This window comes from Pleurodeles waltl, chromosome 11 (assembly GCF_031143425.1).
Source record: "Pleurodeles waltl isolate 20211129_DDA chromosome 11, aPleWal1.hap1.20221129, whole genome shotgun sequence".
NCBI classification, from domain to species: Eukaryota; Metazoa; Chordata; class Amphibia; order Caudata; family Salamandridae; genus Pleurodeles; species Pleurodeles waltl.
In genome coordinates this window covers 613,011,622-613,038,194 of record NC_090450.1, presented here as the reverse complement: position 1 = coordinate 613,038,194, position 26,573 = coordinate 613,011,622, and the positions used below count along the sequence as shown (strand labels likewise).

General features: G+C 38.9%; 1 protein-coding gene across 1 annotated transcript in view; it reads left to right on the top strand.

Annotated features, from left to right (window-relative positions):
* The first annotated feature begins 1,443 nt into the window (after positions 1-1,443).
* The window catches only part of SFRP1 (secreted frizzled related protein 1), a 158,529-nt gene continuing 133,399 nt past the window's right edge, over positions 1,444-26,573 (top strand). Inside the window, exon 1 of the mRNA XM_069214118.1 lies at positions 1,444-2,250. Within this exon, the coding sequence (XP_069070219.1) occupies positions 1,707-2,250 (544 nt within the window). The 5' untranslated portion in view covers positions 1,444-1,706. The remainder of the gene's footprint in view (positions 2,251-26,573) is intronic.

The window sequence follows — 26,573 nt, the reverse complement described above, 5'->3', positions numbered from 1 at the left end:
AGAATGAGCAAGAGAAAGATAGAAAAAGAGTGACACATGGAGAAGCATGGGTGAAAAAGATGTGAGAGATAAAGTGGCAGGAAGTGTAGAGGCATGAGGTGGAATGGAGGTTAGGCTGCCTTGGCAGTTGGCAGCCCCAGAATGCAGCAGCAGTGGAAGACTTATAAGGACAACTTTAGTCCTCTGGATTTCTATTTTTACAAATTAAATACGTTAGCAGTTTTATGTAGAGATTGAGATGAGCACCACTGGAGATTTAAAAGATGAAGGGGGCTTGACTTTTATGCACGTGATTCGTAGACATGAAATTTAGAGTGGAAAGAGACTGTCATTCTCGCATCAAAAAACGTGCTACCAGTTTTGGATCTGTGTGACTCTGAAAACGTACTTAATTTACAATATCGTAACTCTTGCTCGCTTAGTATACAATTGTCTCCAACTGTTTCTCGCATACATTCGAATTTTGGCTATACTAGCTCAGTGGTTCATCCTACTGAGGTCGATAATTTTAGACTACCTGCCTGTTGCCTTCAGGAAAGGTTTAAGAAAATAGGCGAAGATCGCAACGAGTGAAATGATTTCTAATGTTGGCTTCTCCACTTGATGCATTGTGAGATATTGGGCATTCTGCCGCATGTGCTCTTGATTCCATACTTTGATTAAAATGTGAAGTGGTTAGAAAAGGGAAAACACTCATTAGCGGCATTGAGCCCTATAAAAACGGACTTTTGCATGGATATATAACATTGGCTGTTTGAATGGAAAACCCCTCAGTCAGTCCCCTTTGTGACGAACAGACTGTTCCAGGTTTATTTACGTAGACTGATATGTATTGTCAGCCTGCTTTAAGTATTTGGAATTTCGGCAGACAAGAGGAGTGAGACACAAACACACAGTTCTGGTGGTGAAGTACACTCAATAAGGAAACAGAATTGTCGTTGTTGCATATTCACATTTAAGTCCCCCCGACCACATCCCCTACTCACAGGGAGAATTACAAAATGTCTATATTCCCGTGTGATTCGTCTTTTTGTTATAATTTTAACACGACACGACCTCTACGAAAGCGAGTAAAAATATAAATTTGGCATTTTTTCATCCATATCACTCTATTATATGCACATATTATTATACATTCGAAGTCGGTGTTGTGTCAATACAAGAGAGTGCCCAGGGAATCGATACAGAAAGCTGTTTTCTATGGGGAAGCTCCAGTTAATGGCATTGTTACACTTTGCGTTAAGGGATGTTGACCTGTGTTTACCTTAGGCAAAACGAGGCCACACAGGGGAAAGTGATTGGTTAATTGAGTGTGTGACTGACACTTGTAAATGCCTACTCTGGAGGGGGTGGAGGGAAGCAGCGAGGGAGGGAGGGGCGGGGGAGCAGTCGGCTCCTGATTGGCTGCTGCCCTCTTCAGAAGCTGTGTCCTGCCAGCAACCTGGCCATTCCACACCATGCCGGGCTGTGAGGAGGTGCCACAGATGCACCGGTGAAAGCTGGATGCCCTTCTCCAACTCGAGAGAACAGAAAAGTCACATCGCGCTGACTGCGAAGTTAAAAAAGCTGATACGAGAGTGGGAGGGCGACTTTCCTCCAAGCCCAGGCTGTCCGGAGGCATTTTCTTTTGTTCGGAGTGGAAACAACTGTCAAGCAAGACGAGAGAGTGGAAAACGCCAGATATTTGTTCACTTCTTTCCACTAACATGGCTCGAGTACAGAGTTTGGGGGCGAGCTGTTGGAGTCTTTTGGGGGTCCTACTGGCATTCACATTTGGACTCTCTACAGGCAGCAAGGCGACCGAGTATGACTATGTAAGTTTCCAGTCAGACATTGGCTCATACCAAAGTGGACGCTTCTACACCAAGCCAGCACAGTGTGTGGACATCCCCGTGGATCTGCGGCTATGCCACAGCGTGGGCTATGACAAGATGGTGTTACCCAACCTGCTGGACCACGAGACAATGGCCGAGGTGAAGCAGCAGGCCAGCAGTTGGGTTCCCCTGCTCAACAAGAACTGTCATGTGGGCACCCAAGTCTTCTTGTGCTCCCTCTTTGCGCCTGTCTGCCTGGACCGCCCCATCTACCCATGCCGCTGGCTGTGTGAGGCGGTGCGGGACTCTTGTGAGCCAGTCATGCAGTTCTTTGGCTTCCACTGGCCAGAGATGCTCAAGTGCGACCAGTTCCCCCAGAATGACGTATGCATTGCGATGACAGCCCCTAATGCAACAGAACCCTCCAGGCCACAAGGTAAGTTGTGCCAATGTCAAAGGAAGGAGAGATTGTCTTGTGCTCACATGTTGTACTTTGATTCTTTGGTTGAAGTTTTCCCGTTGAGCAACTGGGATGATACTGGGCAAATCACTTTATCTCTCGTTGCCTCTTTTCTATTAGCTGGCAATATTGGAAGTTCATCAGAACATGTTAAATGCTGCTGATCACTTATCACCGCCCTCATAAGCCCTCTTGCTTTTCCTCCAAGTGGCAACCACTTCATTACTGCTCCGTCTGATAGTAGCTGTTTTAGAAAGACCCTTTCTGATTCTCTGAATCTTATCCCATCATTTCTTCTTTCCTGATTCTTCTTCTTCATCGTCCCTTTACTTCTCTGTCCCTTCTTCGGTGCTTTCAATTGACCCTAAGGTGGTGCAAAGTGCTATACTTTACAAACATAGCTTAACATACATAGTGGATTTCTCTTCACTAGCCATAGTAATCTGGCAATTATGTATAGTTTACTGTGTTGACATTTTGGATGACTGAAGCTCAAGGAATGCAAGGATATAAAACACAATGTTGCTGATTGCATGGAATCATCTGGTAAACCTATTTCTTAATATTTGTTTAAAAAAATTGTTTTTTTGTGAGTTTATGGGAAAGCATGATAAATAGCAGCGATCACATGTGATCATTGTGTTTATAATCCCATGGAATACGGATAAATCAAGGACTGGAAACAATTGCAGAGTGTCTGAGTGCAGGTAGGAAAAGTGATTCGCTGGCTTAATGTGGGCTTTTAGAACCAGGCGGCTTGAGATTTAATCATGACTGCCTTGTTTGATCGGACCGTGTGATCCTGGGCAAAACACCGCATCTGGCAACTCACTCACTATAGATCATCAACTCCCTCCCTGTGGGCATATCAGGATCCTCTCACGTAATGCTGTCTTTGTTATCTGTTGATGGCTTAACAATATAGCGCCTACCCAATAGGTATTTGAGTTATTTCTGGTCAGCACTTTGGCACGTGATGCTGTACAAGGCACCCTTAGACATTTAGCTTCGAGTCTCAAGCACCATATCTGCCACCACTAGGAGAGCTGACAATTGGCACCCTTATACATAACAAACAGGCAAGGCAGTTCTATTAGCAAATAAATGCATTTTGTTTTAAAGAATACCTAACATGACATATTTGCAAAGTCGCCAATTGTTTAGCTTTTGGTGTCCCTGTTAGGATCATTTATGTTACAAAACGCCAGAATTACTCGGTGAATTGTGGGATTGCTGCTGACGAATTCGAATCCACACAGTCACCATCATATTTCATTATCTGGAGGTGGGTACATTGATTATCACGAACTGCCTAATAATCACATGTTGCTTGCTGTGCGTTAAATTTCGATTTGAAGCAATAGCTAAAATACAAATTGGGTCCATAAACAGCAAACGGAAAGTCCGTCATACACATAATATACAAAACTAAATATATAGTATAGCTGCAGGAGCCTTAAAGTATGAACGCGTCGCCAGGAGTAAGCCCCGTATAAATGCAAATACAATACAGCGCATCAATAAAATAATAAAAAACACACACGAGCCGCGGATTAATAAACACTTTAGATTGGGCAAATAACATTTTGCCTGTAGCCAATTCGTTTCAAGGCGACGGAGGGCTAGATTTAACTCCTCGCTGGTATTAGTGCGCCTTGGCACGTGAAACTACGACTCGACGTGTACGTTATCACCGTTGACGCTTACGTCTACATAAAACAGTATCATGAGGAATGCAAGGACTGGGCAAGAGAGGACGTACTCGTCCTGTGGCATTCGGGGAAACTGTAGGGAAGGATGCAGCTGGAAAAACAACAGGCTGTTGGCAAAACACGGGGCGCACACTTTCCCAGGGAGGGCCAATGCCCCGCTCTAATAAGTAGTTCTTTACGGCTTCATCTCTGGGCACACACGCTGCCGGCTATGCCTTCTCGACTTCTGTGTGGGTGACTCATAAACCATGTTCTGTCATGTTCCTAACGGTGGAAAAGCACTCTGGCTGGCTTTGTTTTGCTTTCACCAGTTAGTTCCCAGTTCCCTTTTTCTAATTGCTTTTCCATATTGAGGGGGTTAGCATTAAGCAGATGTGCTGCTTTCCAGGGGTCTCCTGTGCATGTATTTTCTGTTCTATGTGATGAATCACAAAATATGAACAGATACGGCGTTCTCTTAGTGGAAAGAACTTTCTGAACCGTCTTACACGTAGAAAGAAACAAATGTACACACTAATAGCACGACAAGCCGTTCAGTATTCTTGGCCACTGTTATTGTTTGTTCACAAGAGGAATTTTCTGTAGCTTGGCCGTTTTAGTTTGTTTGTCTTTTCAGCACATGGGGATTTCAGAATGTTGCCTGTGTTCTTATCAATGTAACTTTGTAAGAATTATAGCCCATGGGGTTAATATGCGTGCTGCAGAGGTGTGCGAATAGCCTGAATGGCACTGTCCTCCATTGTGGGTAAGATGGTGCCACAGAGTTCTGGGCTCACAGTGATATCTATTATTAACATGATGTCAAATGTTTAAATCAGGGTAGGGATATCCCGTCTGTCATCCTTCTGAAGTCGATAAAGTGAGCGCCGTTGAGTTGATGGCAGTAACAAGTGCAAAGTCTTAGGCAGGCAGCGTAGTGTAGGAAAAACAACTTTTTGTATCATTACAGGACAGACAGACCCTCCCAAAATATAAACGTACAAAAACCCACAGTGATTGACAACAGAGAAAGGACTCTAGTACACAGCTGCAGAAAAGAACAATGGACCTGCTTGAAATGGGATATGAATAAATGCTTATGGCGTACCGGCCTCTTCGAAGTCTTTAAAATGTGGTGAGCTGCCAGCACTCGCGTTTAGCACTTTCTCTTTAGCCATATTTTACGGATTTATTTGTGTTTCTTTTTGCAAATGCCCACCATCCCTCTACAAGAAATGCAAAGGCAATGCTTTCCTTAAACCCTGGCCAGACGACCTGCAATCATATCGCTAGCATGTCGCTCGCATCGCGATTGTCATGTTTACAGTGGATCTTTCTGCAGAAATCATTGTTTGTAACTTGAATGTCCCAGATTCGAATTTTGGCTTTACTAGCTCAGTGGTTCATCCTACTGAGGTCGATAAAAAGCATAACATCGCGTTCTGACAAAGTAGCAAATCTTCTTTCATCACTAGAACAAACAGCTATCGGCAGTGGCAAGTACACTATAAAGCCAAGCTATTAAATTTAAAAGGCATGCATTTCAAATAATATACTAGTTTAACCAAGCCATAAGGATGGATTATCTATTAGAAAAACCAGGGCAGAGATCACAAACCCATCGATTAAATAAAGATTAGATTTCAGCATTTGTATAGGGCAGGGGTCTGCAAACTGGTGGGCCTCCCCTAGGGGGCCTCAAGGGATCCCAGATGGGGGTGTCAGGCTCTGACCGAAAGAACGATTATACAGATAATCGTGTTTTGTTTTTAACAGAAAAATGTTTATTGCATTTGTAACGGGTTGTTGGGGGGTGGCATTAACAAGTTTTAAAATCACTGGTATGGGGCTTCCTATGATGATGAGGCTGTAAAGCGCTCTGATTTGTGGTCTGTTTCCTGAGAGCCCCTCCAGCCTGTGTGGTTAGAAGGGTGTTGGATGTTCAAAGTTTTGGGTGAAGTCCGTGAAGTTCAAAGACATGCTTTAAACAGACATCACTGACTGTAAGCATGAAGTGTTGCTCCGAGTTTGAGAAAACATTTGCACAGGCCTATTTTATCAATTTTCATAGACCGTCATCGCTATAATTTGTATCCTAGGTTCAAATTGAGATCTCCAAAACTAATGTACTACTCAGTTTTTGGTTGGTGCTGAAAATTGTGCCATAGGCTTCAAATATACAAAATCTTGCTATCCAGGAAAACACATATACAGCAGAGACAGCACTATCTTAATGTCCATAAGGCACTAAGTGCTGTATTTTCTCTTTGAACGAAATTGCTAAGCAGCAAGGGTTAGATAAAAGAAGGCTGTGCTTGCCTGCAGGCCTCACAGGTGGGGGACTTCATTGAGACCAGTCAAACCCCAGCCCCCCCACCACAGGACATTAAAGATCCCCACCCTTGTTAACTACAGTGCTAGTCCCGCAAAAATGACCATTCACTGCAATTCTTGTGTTAGAGAATATACTCCATTCTCAGGCTGTATTTATTGGACAGCATAAACACAACATATCAAGTAAAATAAAAAAAAATCAAATAAAAACTAGGAGTCACAATACATTCAGCCGGCAGAGTTGGCGAAACGTTGGCCACTCTGCGTTGCGCTTGTAACATGGATTTCTAGGCAAATTCCCCTAACCACTGCATGGCAGAGATTTTTCTCACACGGCTCACCAACGGTAATGTCAATTCAAAGTGCTGTCTGCTGTTTTAAAAAAGTGCAATAAATATTCAGTGATCATGGCCTACACAACCCATATGAACCAGTTTTACTTGTTTTACTTTGGGTGTCAAAACTAAGGTTGGGAGTTGAGTTTCTGTCTGGAATTGCTTTTGATTATCATGTTTGGTTTAGCTGAAGGTTAAATGATGTTTTATGTGCCTTAGAACACACACCTTACACTTGTGCAAAAAAGGCAGTTTTTTGCTTGTAGATTTAAGTAGTCTCTTTATTTGCAAAAAAAAAAAAAAAAAAAGAAAATTGCTTTCAATGATGAATTTTTTATTGCATCAATTATTTAAATCTATAGATATAACATTGAATGTGGAAATAATATGTCTCAAAATCATTTTCAGCGATATGCTTAACAGAAATCAAGTGGTTTTAGAGTTCGAGGGATCGACTGGGTAACCACTCAGACAGGACAACCCACACCGAAGTAGGCATCAAGGTAGACCTTCCAAGTGGAAAAAGACTGGTTCACTCTAGGGAAAAACTACATAAGTGATATTTTCTCCCATTCACAAACTGCCCTTGTGCCAATTGCTTCAAAGATATACGTAGTATCTATATACCTTAAAAACATTTTCAAGAGAGTATGGGGGCTTTATCAGATGACAAAATTAAGCTCTGAAATGTTCGTCAGACGTCCCCCATCTCAGGAAAGTCAAATGAACACCAAAATGCCTCTTAGTTCTTAACTTTCTCATATGTGCTGCTACATGTTTCTGTCCATGGCTTTAGCATATTAGAAATCCAAATCCGTTAGAGGTTTTACCTTTATGTTGGATCTTTTGTGACATTTGTATGGTGAGTTCTCTTTTATAGGCATCAGACTAGCTCAAAAGGAAAATTTAATTACTAAAGAGATTTCTTTGTGTTCTAAGTTAGAAGAGTTAAATTATACTTTTTCACTGAGCTTTTTATCCAGCTACGTTACATGAACTGGAGTATTGCCAATTCAGAAGTACTCAAAACTGGTTATTAACAGTTTAAAAAAAATGCAAAATCTTTATCTTGCTTTCTGGTGCTAAGTCTAGTTCCATCAAGACAACTTGTAGTGCATTGATCATTGTACCAATAAGCGTGATCCAAATAACCATTGGAATGTATTTCATCCTGTTATTTACTATTTTGCAGTTTGCGCTATATGCACTATAGACATAGAGTAATACCCCACTTGATGTAACGGCCCACACAGCAAGTTCACTATGGAGGACAGTGCCTTGATGAAATTACAGCAACCCAAAAACAGGTTGTCTTTCTTTCCCATCTTTAAAATACCCAAGGCACATATGGGCAGATTTAAGAAAAGTGGTGCTGCAACTTTTGCAGCTCCACTTTCCTTGCGCCCCTTAGCCCCCCTCCCCCTACTGGCACCATTTGTGCATCGTATTTAAAATACAGCGCACCATGGCGCAGGGTATGGGGCAGTTGCATCATTTTTTTGATGCTTTTGATGTACTCTACAGGAATAGCTGCAATATTTTGGAACTACTTCTGCAGAGCACATAGGGGCCCATTTTAAATAATGGAAGCCCCCTTTTAACGTCTGCTCTGAGCAGGTGTTAAAATTGCCCAAAAAAATGGCACAAGGAAATCTCTCAGATTTCCTTGCACCATTTTCTGCTCTCCTCCCCCCCAATGGGGAAACAACCCCCTTGCATGCATTATGCCTGGCGCAGACATAATGTGGCGCAAGGGTTTACAAAGTGGCGCAATGCATGCATTGCATCACTTTGTAAATATGGCGCAGGGAAAATGCCATCTTAGCGCTGCCTTATTGTAAAAAAAATGATGCTATGGTGGTGCTAAGGTGGTGCTAGGGGCTGACCCTTAATGTCAATTGGACATTGCACCGCAATTGAGAGTGTGAGACCATTGTATCTTAGAACCAACTCGAATAACGCATCCTCACTTGGAATCTCCATCCAAATGATCATTGACTTTTAGATGTAGTGAGAACCCGAGGAACTAGAGCATGAGGAAGGCTTTTTATTCCAGTGTCTAGTGAGTGTAGAACTTGCCACCCACGGTAATGCAGGTGGTGTTTATAATTTTTCCCTTAAAGAAGCAAATTATGATTTTGGTATTGTGCAGCTATCTCACAAAAAGAAATATTGACAAGTTGTGGTCAATGTTGTCATTAAAGGCAGGTAGTTGTGAGCTGCTGTCACTGGCATTTTGTTATGTCACTGTCACTATATGCTGTCAGTGCCTATTAACCCTCAGTCAGGGCTCAAATATGCGCTAAAACATGCAATAAAATGCTGCTATATTTACCACATATTTCAATACATTTTGGTATACAGCATTTGCTCTAATCTTTAAATGCTGCGCTTGTTCTGCATCAAATGAATGTTGTAATGATTTTACTTTAATCCGCATTCTTCATGAAGCCTGAACTACATTGCAATTGATAACGTCAGAGTCTCTATAAATGTTAGCTGCATATGGAGGTGCTAAGTTTTAAATATATTTAGAATAATTATGTTGTTCTCCTGTAAGAGTGTTGAGCCTTAGATGTACTGATATGTTCTAAGTCTTTGTCCTTTTAACAGTTGGAAAGTCTTTTAACTATAAACCTGTACATTGTTTTCAGGATATTTTGGGTGCAATGTTGTTATCCTATTTGGTATTTACTAATTACTTAAAATAACTTCTAATTGCAAACCCTTAGAAGTGTTCGATGTTACATAGTCATGTTGTGGTATTCATACGTGGATGGACCTCAGGGGGAGGATTATTTGCCTTATCAGAAGGTGCAAAGTGTTAATTACTATTTGCTGGAGCTACATTTGAGGCAGTGCTTAATTTGCACTGATGGTTTTCCTTCACTCGCACCAGCACTTAATTCTCAACACCAGCACTAATGACTGTCCACCACATGGTGGCGTTGACTATTTTAGAAGAGCACAACTACAGTGTTTTACAACTAATTGGACATTAAAATGAATAATATCTGCCACCCACGCAATTCTTATAGCTTTGGGTGGCCTGGAATAGCCTGAACTGTCACACATGGATGAGTGCTATGGATATTAGTTATGTTGGTACTGTCATTGACAGTACTGGCAGGGCAATGGATGGTGTAGGCTGCAGTGGCCTCCCAAGAAGGGCCTTGGCACTTACTTTTTTAAATAAATTAGGCACTAGCTTGAAGCACTTATGATGTTACCATGTTTACTAATTTGGCGTTTTTAAAGTACTTGAAGTGAGCTTCTGAAGGCTCAGAGGAGTTACGTACTGAAACTTTGTTGTCCTTTTGGGAAGCTAAGACTTGACTGGATTTCGGGGTGGCAACTACTTGTCTTAGTTATCTGCACAGTATTATCACATTTTACTGTAGGTAATTTTTGGGAAAATTTAATGATACAATGTTCTTGCCTTATTTGTTATTTGCAAGGTGCTTAAATTGCTTCTGATTGCAAAATGGTAGACTTGTTTGGTGTTGCAACATCATTGTCCTATTTGCGTATTAGGTCTTTGCCTTATTAAAGACAAGCTAAGTTCCGTAACTATTTGTCGATGCTATGTTTTAGGAATATTTGATTATACAATGTTGTTGTCATGTTTAGTGCTTGTGAAGTACTAATTTTCACCACAATCTTCATAAGCGTTAACTGTATTTTGTGATGCAGTGTCATTATCGTTGCCATATATAGGTGTAAAGAATTTGGTGCACTTAAGGTTCCTGGATGTATTTACAGGTTTAGAGTCTGTCTTATTAAAGGTTCATACATTTTGGAGGTATTTGTCGGTAGTAAGTCCTAGTTATACTTGATGGTGCAGCGTGTTCTGTCCTGTTTGGACTTTACCAACTAATTATGCCTAATTGACGTTGCAAAGTCTTAGATGTACAGAGTGTTAATTTTTGTTGTTATTTTAGCTGTTTCCTTTTTGGACTTGTATTATTTTTTCCAGGATGTGCTAATACACTATTTCAGTGGTCAATTTAACCCACAGGCAGGCGTGCAAGCGTGAAGCCATTATCATGTATAAGTGAGAGAAATGTATACTTAATAGTGCATTAGTGCCTAACAAATCTATATAAATGTATGCTGATTAAAAAAACTTGGCAACTTCATTGCGATAGTTACTCCTCTTTCCATGGACGAATACAAGTTTATTATCTTACTGTTATTTGAACCACCTTTTTGAACTGAGCAATGATGCCCAGTAGTCCATCAGTAAATTGTAAGTGGCCAGACAAATTGGATTCTCTCAGAAATAAGTTTTAAAGCGTGGCTCATGAAGCGATTTATAGCCATCCCCACATATGACACACTGCACATAACACTTTTCATGGCAGTATTTCAAGAGTGAAGCCTGCAGAAAGACTAGGGATTATTAAACGAGCTACAGATGGACCAACCTTCATGACAGAGGGGCATCAGAGTTTTTATGACCTGCGACCTCCCGCCTGGAAGGGAAACATTCTTCTTTTTTATTACGTTTTGCTGTTGGCATAAAAAAGGAAATACATCTTCCAGAAACTCAGCTAGAGATCGGGGAATAATTTGTGAAGCCAAACCTTGTACAATGATAATCTAAATCTTACGAGGCACTAGCATGGAGGACAAAACCCACCATTCTTCAGGATCTACATCTGGCAGAGAACCATGTGCACTCTGGGAGTTTGCAAAACATCTGAACACGCCAGGGAAGTAAAGGGAACTGGGAAAGTTTCTCTCTGGCCTGGCATTGATAAGTGAGTCCAGGTCCTGGCTACGGGACTTCAGTGTGGCAAAAACAATTTTCCTCTGGCGCATTTTGCTTTACGAAAGAACTCCAGAGGTCACATTAAGCAAACCTTGCACTGGTGAAATAAATACGGCAGCTCGATTTGCACAACGTTTGTTTATTGCGTACTTTTGAATGGAGCAAATGGTAAGCATTACAAATGCTATGCCGTATGATTTTTGCTATGTTTACCTAACAAGAACAGTAATTGAAACGAAATGTCACTGTGGAGCTAGGGTTGAGGCGAAATCAATTTGTTCCATTCTGTGTTACATAGGTAAGAAACAGTATGAGATCAGTTTGCTATTTTTGTTAAAAGGTTTTAGCCTAACAAAGGTTTATTTGTTATTGTCAGACTGTTCATTATACAAGAGACAATTCATATCAGCAATAATCGCTATGGCAGATGTAAAGTGATTTAGAAGAAAAAACGGTTACATGTTTAGCAGTGGTTACACAAACAACTATTACATTTTTGTTCTGATTGCACATGTTTCTGAAACATGAACTGGGGAAAAACGCATCTGCTTCATTCTTAATAACACAAGCAGAAAATAGCGCAAAGGTGACTTGCCCTGTTTTTTTGCCTACTATCTAATTTTTTTCCCATGTGGAACGAATGGCAGCTGAATCGTTGCTGCACGCAGAGACACTCGTACTCATTTCAACATAAATGTATGTAGGTAAATTAACTGAATCTTTTTTTCACCCTGAATGTACCGGGCACTGATCCCAAGACCAAGCATCCTTACTTTGTCAGTAACTGCTCATAAACTTAACAACTTCTGCTGCAGATGCGGTTTGAGCCTATTAAACAGCCACACCACTTTTGTGTTTAATGTTTCAATGTGAACAATAGTCTATATATGAAGTGAAACACACTTTAAGTTGTCTGGAAAGTGTCACAGAGCTCATTTCGCTGTACACGTGCATATTAAACAAAAAACCATGGGTTCATATATTGCTTATGTTCATTTAAATAAGTGTTATGCACAATTTCATTGTTACTATTTATTTGGATATTTAAATATGCCTGTTTCTCTTTTGCTTATGTCGCACATTCATCCTTTACAGAAACCTTGTAATGATGTAGCAGATTTGTACAGTTGATAGAATGAGGTTAAGTCAGGGGCCTATCACATGTCTCTGTAACTCATAGGCAGCAGGTTTATTTATGCCTTCTTTCAAGGCGACCTTTACTCAGCTCTGGACCTTCATATAGCTGAGAGTTCATCTGACTGAGTGCAGGTAATTTTTTATTAGGGCAGGATCACAATTTTCCCTTAGGTGACCAAGGTCCATTTTCATCATACGTAGTGGACATGCCCCCATTTCACCCCTTTAACTTCAACAGGATTACATGATCCACTAACGACTGGTGTCAGTAGCATCCTTCATTTTCTTTGCCTGTTCAATCCTCACATTGATCTCTGCTATCCACCTTGACCCTTGTCTAACAATCTTAGAACCACCAATTTGTCGGTCCGTTCTAAATTTCACACAGTGCATCACATCTATAGTGAAAAATTATAAACACTTCAAAAATTAAGACAAAGATTAAGAACAACCACTCCGTTTAAACGATGGCTATTGTTGTGTGTTAGTCCAGCACCATATTTATGTGTTTTTGAGTGTGTTCCATTTTCACTGATAGGATGTAATTCTTATCAAGCACTTTGTTTAGCTGGAAAGCTTCTTGGTATAAGTATTTAGTAGCACACTCATCTGGTCTCAGGAAAAAGGAGAACATTGAAGTTAAGTCAAGGCTTGACCAAATTGCAGTATTTTTAGGTTTTTGCAAAAGGAGACCGACTGTTGATTATCACAACGGTATTGATGAAGAGCATTCCAGAGGTATTCACCCCCTGCCTGTAGCGTTTTGACTGCAAACTGGGAAAGCCTTGAATGTTGGAACATGTTGAATTTTGAAGTAAGCCCTGAATTTAGAAATAATTAATTAAAGGACTTGTTTGATGATTATAAGAACACAGGAGTGTAAAAAAGAATGACACTTCAGGTCCTACTTATAGTGTGGGTAGACAAACCTTGCCTACCAAGATTTCATCACAAGAGTCAGGCATTTTGCTACTGCTGGGGCTTGATGCCATCTTTAAAAGCACTGTGATAAGTGACAAGTAATTCTTGAGCCTCAAACAAAACATTTACTTTATCTTGTACAGATTGGATTGTGTTGATGACTTACACCAGGGTAATCAACATTGGGTGGGCAATAGATTATAATACGTTTTTATTACCCATCTTCATGTACATATGTCCTCTCTACTCCTGCCATTCTCACAATGAGCCATCATTTTCTATATAGGAAGATTACCTTTACAGGTGTCTACCATTTCTTTGCAGAAAATATATATCTTCACAGATCAGGGATTTACATATTCAAATTATCTAACCACCTACTATGTCGTTACTCAATCTATATAAGACCTTTTACTGTATTTCAATAAAATTCACTTGAGTGTTAAAAATACTTTTAGAATGTGTTATTTGGGAGGCTATTACCTTAGCAAAACCTTATTTGCTTGCATATTTATTTTATTTGTTTATTTCTCTGGAAGATTGCCATCCGGTAGTTACTTGACCAATAGAAGAATCCATAGGTTAATTTGAGGCATATTTTCTTCTATTAGTGATTCACAGATATACATTTTATGTGTATGTACTGTTCTCTTATAGTACCGAGGCTGCCTGGATTTTTTTTCAGAGCTCTGTGCATTGGTGGGGGAACCCAGGGCTACACAAGATCAGGAGATTAATTAATTACTTGCTCAGAGACCAACAAATTATTGTTGAAGCACTGGTCAGTCAGTCCATGTGCTCCAAAAGAATGAATGAATGAATAGGGTTTTGTCCCCAATGTTTGATGGAGGCTGAACCTGTGCAAATGCTGTGGTATGGCTGATGGTATGCTAAATTAATTTGCACATGTGCACTCAGTATGCTAGTATTTCAGGTTGTCTGGAGGCCCGTAAGCTGTAGGTGCAAAGCCTTTAAAAGTTCTACAAAAGACCCTCAGCTCAAAGACGCAAATCATTGGTTGAACTTGCCATTCATCAATTGCATACTGCATGCTTTATTATTGAGGCATACATAGACTCCCACAATTTACCATACTTTGGGCAATGGTGTTCTTGGTCAAAGTGCAAAAGGCTTGTTCTTTACCTACCAACGCTCATGTTTGGCAACATTTCCATGGTGAAGTTTTCTAGTTTCAGTCTAGAAGGTATTCCACCAAAATATTGATTCAAAAATATTGTTTGACTATAATGTTGTAGTCAAAATATCGTGACTACAAAACTATCATTGACCAAAATATCGAAGATAAGTATATCATTTTAAAAGTGTTTTACTACAATATCAAAGATAAACTATTGTTTACTTTGACATTATTCCGTGGTCTCTTATTGTATTGTATTATTTGTTAAATGTTATTATCAGATGTATTAAAAAAAATAAACTATTGTTGGAGTGTACATTTTTTAGATTGTTGGGTTTATTGGTGGATTGGATGAGTAGTCATTTCTAAAATTCATATTTAAATTAATGTTAATATATTATTCTTCTTACATTGTCACTTATTTTTTTAAATTATGTATTACATTTTAATTGTTGTTTATTTGATTTATTTGGTGAGTAGTGATTTTTCAAAATATATATTAATTGATTTGAATTTATTTTTATGTTACTTTTTTAAACTATTTTATTTGCTGTTTATATGTTTAATACTAAATTATTTAAAACAAATTCTGGGCATAGGAAGCTGAACTTCTTTTACAAATTATTTATAGAACAACTTACTCAAAGCCAGACAGTTGAACCTGTGTGAATGATTATGCAATAATAGCTTCAGACCCACAAATTGCCATACCTGAGGTTGAGAAACTGACTTGGAAATATAGAAGCAGCTCTGGCTACCTTCTTAATAAGGAAAAACACAGATTGTGTGAACAGCCAATATCAACCTGATTGACACCGGTAGGGTGGATATTGCCACCTATCTAGGTATAAAGATTACATCCAAGGTTGATTTTATATCCCAGATCAATCTCGATCCTTTAAAAAGCAAGATTAGCTCTGACCTAAGGTGTATTAATGTTTTACATTTATCTTTAACGTGCAATGTTTTGAAAATGTCTGTTCTGTCCAAGGTGCTTTATTTGTTTCGAACCATACCCCTTGAGCTGGACCAGTCTCTGCTTTGTAAACTTGACTCTATATGTATTAATTTTGTTTGGCAGTACAAGAAGACTAGGCGGGCCCTCAAATTTTTTAATCTCCCACAAGAGCATGGGGGCTGGGTGGTTCCTAATTTTTAATTTTAATATTGGGCTGCACTCCTTTGGCAGATGGTGATTTTATTCTCGGCTGAAAAGTGCAGTACAACTGGGCTGAAAGTCGATATAGGGCCGCCTACGATTTATGAGCTAGTGCTCAGGAGGTCAGCTTGTGGCTGTCTTCTACGTCCGGTAGGTGCAAGGTTTTATATAAAAGTGAGGTTTAAGATTCTGGCTGCAGCCTGGAGGGTGTGTCATAAGGCCTGTAAATTAATGGGTGTTAAACAGCATAACTTGTATACTCCCCGGTGGCGTTCTTCACTTTTTCCAACAATATCCTATGATCTTATCTGTCGGCAAGGGAGCAGTCTGGTCATAATAAACCAAGTGATCTCTATCTGATTGACCAGTTTTCTCTTTTAGTGAGCTGCAGCAGGATTTTGGTTTAGGTGACAGGACCTTCTTAAAATACCCTCAGAAAAGAGATTTTATGGGCAATATTGGACAGACTACTTTTTCGCTGGAAAGAGTCCCCCTCTTAGATGTCATTCAGTGCTCGGGATGCAATATATGTCAAGTGTATAATCTTCTAAGTAATGCTGTCCCGTACGATCTAAAACATCACAAGGAGTACTGGGCATAGAAGCTAGGAGACGAGGATGTGACCTACAGATGTTGGTTAGTTTAGGAATGAAAGTCCTTCTCTCTTCTAGTTTGAGAACCCAACATTACAAAACGATGTTTAGATTGTATTTTGCCCCTGCTAAATTGTTTGGGGTAAGAGGGTGGACGATAAGTGCCATAGATGTGGGGAAGGCCCAGCGGATACACTAAATATGTTTTACGTTTGTGAAAAACTAAGGATGCTTAATGGAAGAATAGAGTCATTTTGGCCGAAGCTCTCCGGGAAAAAAATCTATATCACGCCTGTTATGATGGTTCTTGGATATGATCACCGCTACAAGGGAGATTTGGGCCCGTTATATTTAATTTTTTATATCTATGGCCCTTACTCGTCTCCTTATTGCAACTCCATGGAAAAGTGTGCCCCCCCCAACTTTGAAAAGTGAATCAGATGCCTGCTGGTATATATATGGTTTGAAGAGATCACTGTATAATTGTTAGGGTAAAACATCACACATTATTGTTATTTTTAATTTGTTTCAAATGTTAATTCCACTATGAAGGTGTGGTGAATTTACCCCCTCTCAAAATATATGCACTTTCCTCAGCGGTTGTTAGACTTGAGTTGGAATTTAAATTTGATTCCCCCAATGTATGTACTTTACACAAACCATCTTGGACTAGTTTTAGAATAATAAATGTAAACCTCTCCCTTTACAAATTATGCTCTTTCACCAATGATTGTAGCTCACCAATATATGCATTTTTCCTAACATTTATTAGATTGAAGTATATATCAAATTGGCCTCAAAATATGATATGAACTTTCCTCAGTATTTGTTAGACTGGAGTTAGAGTAGTAGAGCTGATCCATCCCTGTCAATCTATGCATTTCCCCAAGGATTGTCGGACTGGGGTTAGAATAGTAATTCTCCCAAGTATGTACTTTCCCCAGTGTTTGCTAGAGTGGAGTTAGAATAGTAAACCTAACACCCCCCAATGTATGTATTTTCCCTAATGTTTGTTGGGCTCGAGTTAGAATACTAAATCACACCCTCTATGTATGCATTTCCTCTAGTGTTAATTACTGTGGAGTTAAATAATAAACCAGACATTCCCCAATGTATGTGTTTTCCACAATGTTTGTCTGATTGGATTTGGAATAGTAAAAATAACCCCTCTACAATGTATGGTCTTTTCCCAGCTTTTGTTCAATTGTAGTTAAAATAGTAAATATGCATCCATTAATAGTTATTTTAAACTTTCCCAGTGTTTACTAGGCTGGAGTCAGAATAGTAAACCTGACCCCTTGTGAATGTTCACACTTTTCTTTAGGTTTGTTGGACTGGAGTTAGAATAGTATAATTGACCCTATTATGTATACAGTTACTCTACCTAAATGTTTTTACATTGGATTTAGCATAGTAAATCGGATTTCCCCACCCCAAAATTGTATTATGTTTCCTAATATTTGTATGGTTATAGTTACTTTGGTATGTTTGAATGATTTCCTATTTCTTTTAATGTTTTTAGAAAGGAGTTGTTTATTAGTTTTTTAATTTCTGTATTTTAAAATGTTTTTTAAAGGAATTAAATTCCTTTTTTTTAATTGTGCTCTGTTTTCAAAAATTAGTTTAGTGTTTAGCATTTGAAAAATATCCATTTCAGTGATATATATTTAAAATCTTCTTTGATATAATATATAATCGCTTCATGATGTGTTGATTCAAAAATGTGTTAGAAAGATATGTTTATGTTTCTATTGTGTTTTATTAATGTCACTTATTTTTCTTAAAAATCATTATTAGAAAAAAATGATTTTAATTTATAATTTAATATTAGAATTTGTTCATATTATTTGTTAAAGTTATTATCAATGTAATGCACTTGTTTAAAATATTTTTGAAATTTGTTAAATTAAAGTTAATATGTATACTATATTTTGAAAATTGATTACCTTTTTAAAAAACTTGTATTTATCTTTTTTAAAGTTACAATAATAATGTTAATTACATCTAAATGTATGTGCTAATCTATGTCATGTTGATACTGCGGTCCACATCACTTTTGAAGTCAGTGTTCTGGTACTTTTCATTATATGTATGTGAAGTCATTTTGTCTGTGAGTTAATAGTGGTATTTAGTGGTCAGTGTTCTGTCAAACACCCAGTTAAAAATGGGTCATTGACATTAGCATATCATCTTCCACATTTACATTACTCTGTGCTGAAAAATCAAAAAGTAAAAAACTAATGTGAGTTTAACCTATTGCTTAATTGGACATTTTGTTTTTCATATATTTTATCTTCAAATTCAAATGAAAAACCTATGATTTCCCATATTCTTTTAACTAATATTACACAGGCAAACAAAGAAAATGATTCACTTCCAACTATGCTTCCTGTCTTAGACATCAGTGTGTTAATTATGCACATTTCTTTCTGGGAACCCACTACCTACTTTGCATTTAAAAGTCTTATGGATAGATTGATGCACATGCAGATTTCTTCTTTCCTTATAATTCACAGTGTTTGTGATCTTAATATTTAACGTTTGTACTGACCATCATCTTTAAAAGTGTAAATATGTTTCCAGATAAATGGCATGTGTTCTCCTACCTTTTCTATTTCTTCACATTGACTGTGTCTTTCTGATATGATCCAGGACAATCAAATTATTGTGGTACTCTTAAATCATTACTTTCAGAGGCCAGGGATGGGCTTTACTATTGCATGCATGGATGGGCCCACATGAGGTGGCAGCAGCTATCTTGCTAATGTGGACACTTTACTGCTTTTGTTCCCTCTTCTCATTGACCAAGCACCTCAAATAAGATCCAGAATGATCAAAATACTTTGTCATAGGGATTACCTTTGGTTCCTACCTTTTTTGCCTTTTGGTGGTGAGTTGTGGGAATGGAACAGAAAGAAATTACATCTGCCACCTTGATGCAGGAAAGAATTTAACAAGATGTGTTGAGCCCACATAACTACTTTTAGCGGGTCACTACACCATTCCATTGATCTTTCAAAGTGCAGTCAGATGTACTATAGGTGATTGCCACTGGGTTATAGTTGTAAGGACCTGCTATACCAGTCCCAGGACTAATATGTTCTGTGAGGTTGTTATGTTATCAGACAGTAGCAAAACCTTATTGTTATAGAACTGTTACTCGGTGTTCCATGTTGAGAATTTATCCTGATAGATCTAATATTTCCCCTTACAAAAACTATATATCTATGAGCGCCCTCTCCTGGAATCCAATAAGTACTACACTTATTAGTAAATCGTGGATTTCAGTGATGCCAATGTTTTCCTTTATTTTTAGGGCTGGTGTTAGCTCAGATGCTTTGTTTTTAGTAAAATTATATACATAATATACTTTTAGGGTGTTTCAGACATGCATCTACATCTTTTGGTCTGTTGTGCCATTCACTCTTCACTTCTGTTAGCTACAGACTACAGCATGTGGCAATGGGTCAGCCCACTTCAGCAAATGGCTAACCTAAAGGATTTACAATATTCTCCCTTTTAGAAGGAGATACCTCCATCATCATACAAAGTAGTCCTGTTCCTTTCAGTGCAAGGGACTACTGTGCAATGTGTGCTATTTGTGACCAAAATCTTTTAGTTTCCCCACCCCCCCCCCAATTTTTGATTTGTTACTATTTGTGAGAGCTAGTCAGCTCCTAAAATAACATTTTTTTGAAAACCCCAAGAAAACAATCATCTCACAAAGCCAAAAGGCTGGTTGCTAATGTCAAATTGACTGGCTTTGCCAAAGCTTCCCAAGTTTTGGCTTCTCTGGTAAACTGTACAGGGAAGGAGCTGGTAGGAAGGGCCGACCCTGCTACTCCCTTCTGTTTACTTCCTTTCACTGCATCTTGTCCTGGACATTTTAGTGACAGCGTAACGAGACTAATGTATCTTGGAAATGGATGCATTACCCTGCGGGCAGCACCGCATGTGAAAGCAGGGATGCTTTCAGAGAGAGCGCCGCTCTCCAGCCCCATCTCCATCAACATAGTCATATGCAGTTTCACCTAACATCTGCCCCGTAACAAAAGAGTACATTGGAGAGCATGACCAGGATGCTTCAGATGTATATTCTAGTGTATTCTTTATTTACGGAGGAATGTACTGAAATCTGCACGTGGAACATCTTTTATCCTTCTATCGCATTCCAGAGGAAGCACACTGCTGCAGTAGTCTAGGAAGTAATACAGGCAGAGGTAGCAATGTCTCCTGTCTGTATCACAGTACTCATAATAAAAATACTCCGAAAGGCAACATGGTGGAATGAAAATTTACAATCCCCCTCCATTTTATAATACAAGGCAGTGCTCTCAAATGGATCATGGAAGCTAGAGCAGTTGACATCAGCGTTCACCAAGCCTCACATGGCTGATGGGACCCAACACATCACAGAGCAGTGGGCGCTAATGTGCATCCACGATTTTGTGGACTGTGACCTATGTGCCCTACATTGCCATTGTCCTTGTCCCCATCACAGAAATCCTGCTGCTGCTTTTCAAACCTTTTCGGCTAAAATTACCTAAAAAGATGTTCGTTAGCCAAATAATGGATTTTCTTGCTAATGATAATTCGGACTAGAAAAAAAGCATTTTTCCCAGAAATTGGCATTTTAAACATTGAGCTAAGTCTTCTGCCTAATGTTTGGCTGATGAAAGGTCCAGATAATTCAAGAAAATGCACTAAATACAATATTGCATTCTAAAAGAGTGTTTTGGGGTGCAATGGAAAACACAATTATTTTTACTTCGACTAATATTTCACTAAATATTTGCATTAGTCTGTATACTAATGCATAAACTATTTGGTTTACCTATAGACTGGACCCAGCCGTCAGTTTGGCCAGTGTTCACATTTGGCATAGCTGGTTGAAATTTAATCTGGTTGATGGTCTGCCAGGCCTCTCCCTGGAACAGGGACATTACAAAAGAGAAAATGAGGGAACAGCTATCAATTTTCACCCTCATCTATGAAATATTAAACATAATAGGAAAGGACAAGAAATCCAGTATATAAATGCATATGGAACAGTAGTGTTCTTGGGTGAATGCTCCCCATTTCGATTTAAAGAACTAGGAGCTATATGTATGAACACATGTTCTTGTTGCAAACCCTGTGATGCAGTAAATCGCAGGGTTTAGGAGAAGAAAGATGTGTTTTCAAATGTATTAAATACATTTAGCAATTCAGCAACAAATGGAATGGGTCGCCTTCCCTATTGTGTATGGTAAAAAACATTTTTTTGAACAGGCAGTAGTCAATGGATCTACTGCCCTAAAAGAATAGGTTTAAAACATTTTTTTAAATATATCCCATTTTCTTGTAAAGAAATTAAAAATTACTTTATTTAAAAGCAATGACAGACATGGCGGTATGCTGACCCCAGCTGGCCACTATCCCTTTGTTGGCTGCGTTGTAGTGGGTTGCAGTTTGCGGCCCACCTCATTAATATTCATGAGGTAGGTTGAATTGCGACCTACTGCAATTCAGTATTTTGTGAACTGACTTGTTAGTACATAGTACGTAGGTGGTTTGGAAAGTAATGCAGAATTGCCAAACATTCGGTGCACAAATTGCAACCACGTTTTTAGAATCATGTCTTAGTACATCTGACCCTAAGAACCTTTCAGCTTTATAAATAGGCTTTACACTGTCATCCATATATGCATGTATGGAAAAAAGACTTTTCACTGGCACACACAATATTGTGCAACTACTTCACCATTAATGTATACTTTAGCTCTTGGCACTATCTGTTAAGACAGCTCATGTGGTTCATGGATGGTTGCACTGTGCTATTGTCTTTACATTATGACTGTAGGTGATGTGATCTCTTACTGCATGCACATATTGGGCAGATCTGCAGAGGCAGCTTCTGAATCCTGATGGGATTTGACACTGGAAGCTCGCAGTCCCACTAGCTGCACTCCTTCAGCACTTCCCAGCGGAGTTGACATGCCCATGTAATACTCCATAGAGTTCTTCACACAGTGCCAGCCAAGTGGGTTGGCTTTGCCAAAGCTTGTTTTGATGTGTGATTGAGTCTGGATGGACAAACCACCCTAGGAGCCATCCCTACCTCTATCTCAACAATGGTATTCCTAATTCGAGGTAAAACACTGGTGTACTGCCTTGCACCCATTGAGCTAACCATGTCTTTGTGCTAATCAAATGCTACCGCCTCAATCCACAATTAGAAAGCAGAAGTGAATATGTGAAAATATAGAGCACACCAGCATAAACATAAACAAGCAATAAAGGTTGTGCACTCGAGTGATATCAGTCAAACTGGACAGTTTTCACTAAACATGTTTATGGGTTCAATAGCAAGCGCTGTGAAAATCTTAACTGCATTTGTTTTGTTTTGCTTGTGGCATCTCCAGCATTATGCACCAGTCTAGTTGCACATCTGGCTCAAACGTCTTGGGTCTTAGAGAAGGGCTCTTTTTGCCAAGTCAATGGAGGCCATATTTAGAGGTCCCTGCCAGAAAGTGTGGTGTCTCGTTGCCTTCAGTGTTGGACTGTATTGGCTCCATTGATGTCCATGAGACTTTGCGAAGCTGGTGACATGTTTGATACACCAACTCAGCAAAGCTTGTTAGGAAAAAAATTGAGAAATCAGGAATTTATTCATGTAAAACAAATAAACAATGACCTCAATATACAGTCAGTTTTTCCCCTGTGTTTCTGGGTCATTAAATGATTTTCTGGTGGTCCATGCAGGAAAATCTAGTGATGGTTGCTTCACTCTCGATAACGCGTGGAAATTGTCACTATGACTTGATGACCATGTGGAAGATGAGCCATGATGTCAGAGTCTTCCAATGATGGAGCAAGCTGAGGTTCCTCTGTCAAAAACACAGCATTTTGCCTAACTCTCAATAGAACTGGAGAGTTGCAAGTTTGGTGGGATGAGAGTCCCGCAGATTTACAATGGAACTCCATCTGCTCCACCCGACTCTAGAAGACATTCCTTGCTATCTCCATAGTGTGTATGGGAATTGTACTTTTCCAAAAGAAAAACTGGATGTCATAAAAAATTGTCTTTCCTACCAATGTTCAGTGTTGTGACATTTTAGAACACTTGAGTGAATCTCTCTTTTTAAAAAGTTAATACTTATTTTGTTAACTTATATTAAGTAAATGTTAAACTGAACCACATACTTATACAATAGATGGCTTGTTATGCAACTCATCAGTGCCTCTTGTATTGAATTCAGAAAGATTAGAATCCAAGTCATCACTAGTCGACTCAAACATGCAACTTAAAGGCTACACCTGGATTTCTGCTTTTGGTGATAAATACACTTACCTATCGTACCAGTTAATGGAATGCCATACACTTTACATGGCATCATAGTTAGCAAGTGGCCCCATTTCATGTGTGGCACTTTCAGATAGTCTTAACATTCTGGGCAAGAACACTTTGTATTTGGGATTCATAGTTTAAATGTCAACATTAACATCAGCCTAAAAGGTCAACATCCAAAGTGCTATTAAGTAAAAATATAGAAGTGACTCAATGTGCCACATGTGACATGTATTTACTTGACAACTTTGTGGGCCAGTGCTATAGCTAACTGCTGTAGAATGTTTAGCCGCAGTTAATTATCGGTAAACGCGGTATTGTCTATTGTGATGTATACAGATCTCTTACATACTTTTGCAGCCTACACCTTAAATATCAAGCATTGCTTATGAATCTTGCACCTTCATTCATAATCTCACCTTTAGCTAATGTCAACCGGTCATTTTAAGTGAAGTGTCACAAACAGGGACCGATACATTTTTTGTTAAAACTTTAACTTCTAGTCAAGACACTGCATTTTTAGAGATCTCTTTCCGAGGCGGATAACTTATTCTACGATGTAAATGGTCCATCTAAAAAAAATACTAGGCCAAGGGAGGCGAACAAATTCTGAGCCTATCAACCCGACGATTTATCTTGCCTTCTGCATTCCTGGCTGCAGGTAAAATGATTTATTCCCTCTTCTACAGCCATGTGTAGCACAATAAACTCTTGCAGGCCGCCAGGAAATGAATAGTTACTGTTGTGCCCCTATGAGCCAAGCATACTGTTTCCAATACTTTATCCCTCCCGCACCCCCTTCCTAACACACATTGCGAAATTCCCATCAAAGGCCTGCACAACAGAGGAATTCTGCATTAATGAGCAGACAGAGTAAAAACCTGGGCTGTGCTATAAAACCAGTCAAGACATAATGTATTCTATTAACTCTAACAATTAACGTGAGCACTTTTTAATTCGACTTTAAATGTCTGTGACACGGTTACAGGTTTGGTTTGTAAAACAATTAATGAGGCCTGTCAGTAGAATCCATCTTGGAACTGACATAACTTATTAGTTAGTTCTGAATTATGGCAGTGGGGGCAACAGCATTCTTGACAAATTACATGCTTAATGGGGGAGGGAGTGTTTTGACGCTGTTAATTGTCCTTACATATTTTGTCATAAGCTGGACTTGGAACTCTCAGTGCAAGTCTGAAACAAACATGGAGCGACTGTCTGATAGGCCAGAGTATTTGAACTGCTGGTTGGGTTAATGCAGTACGGTACCGGATATAAAAGCTTGTCACAGAACACATCTTGGGAAGTAGAAATGAACGTTGTAAGTGAGTACTGCTGGAGGTGTTAAGCAATTACCACTGGTGGTAAATCTCCACACATCAGAAATTATGAAAATACAGCATTACTGCTACATTATAGCCATTAGTCAAATTATCTCTGGTGGTAAATACATAAGTACTTGATGTAATTGCAATTTCACCCACAATCTGTGTTAGAGGCGCCACTGCCACCAGAATGGTAGTAATTGGTGCTTACAAATAAGATCCTATTACATCTAGGTGTAGTGTGCCACAATGCGTCCCTATCAAAATATTTCTGATTTTTACACCATTTCTGTGTAGTGATACTGTGTGGTGATGAGTTTGAACTCCAGACTGTATTTCAAGATCTACATGCAATAATAAATACCACACTGTTGCAATGATCAACTCTGCTAAGAGGACTTTTTGTAGTCAGTGAAATGTATGACAATGTTTATTCCACTCCACTTATGGTAATACTTAAGCATTGTGACTATTCTCTCATGCATTGGTATTCTCAGTAGAGCTATTTGCCTGGAGTGCTTTTTACTTTATGAGGTTAAGTATAGCTAAGGTAGGAGTAGGTTAAATTGTTATTTCGTAAGTGCTGTTTAGAGCTTATTGCTGGCATCGCAGTTTGTCACTTTGGCTGTGGGTATTGTCTGTGTGAGCGTTAGTTGTCGTTGTTAAGACACTAGTATTTTGTCTGCGAGTGCATACCCTGCTTAGCTTTCATTGTACAATTACTCTGGGAACGTGCTATAGTGGCAACTCACAAGCATTTTGAATGCGAGCACACCCCTTTTCATTTTTTCTTGTGAGTACTCAATCTATGTCAAGCAGGTAATTTGCATGTATTGTTTGCTTACAATTCCCTCATGAATAGTTTTGTACATAATTGAGGCATAAAGCACGCATGAAAAAATACTTGAGGAAATGCCAATTTTCACTCAAAAGCTGAACTCACATAGATCTTAGCAACCTTTATGTATTTTTGGAGTTTTATCAAGGAATGCACAAAGTTTGTGGGTTAAAAATCCTCATTGACGCACCTTTAAATCCAGAAGCAATTTACAATGCACATTTTAACGGAATAGCACCTCCTAGTTTCATTTTTATTTTCGGCCTTTTTATTTGAAAGTGACATAGCAAAGACGTGAATATAGCCAAATATTCACCAGTCCTTTAGCAAGAAAATATTAAGAATCTGAGATGACTCAGAGACTGCTGCATTGAAAGTGCACACTCACATTTCAGAAAATGATTATCAAAATATTGCTTCTAGCTTTTTCTGTTAAAAAAAAAACGGAAAACACGCTCATGATTACTTACCAACCCAAATTCAGGAAAAAAAATATTATTTAAAGTACATCTGATGAGCGAACAAAAATTGCGCCTATTTGCAAATGTTTGGATTTAAAATTGGCTTATGATTTTGAGATTAGTGCAGCATAGCAAAAAGTAATTTATAAATAAGAGATCACAATCAAAGACATTTTAAGACAAGTGCCTCATTGAATGATGAAGCTGCAGAAAGCTTGCAAATGTATGTTCACCATTTGATGGTTCGATTTAAACCTCCTTGT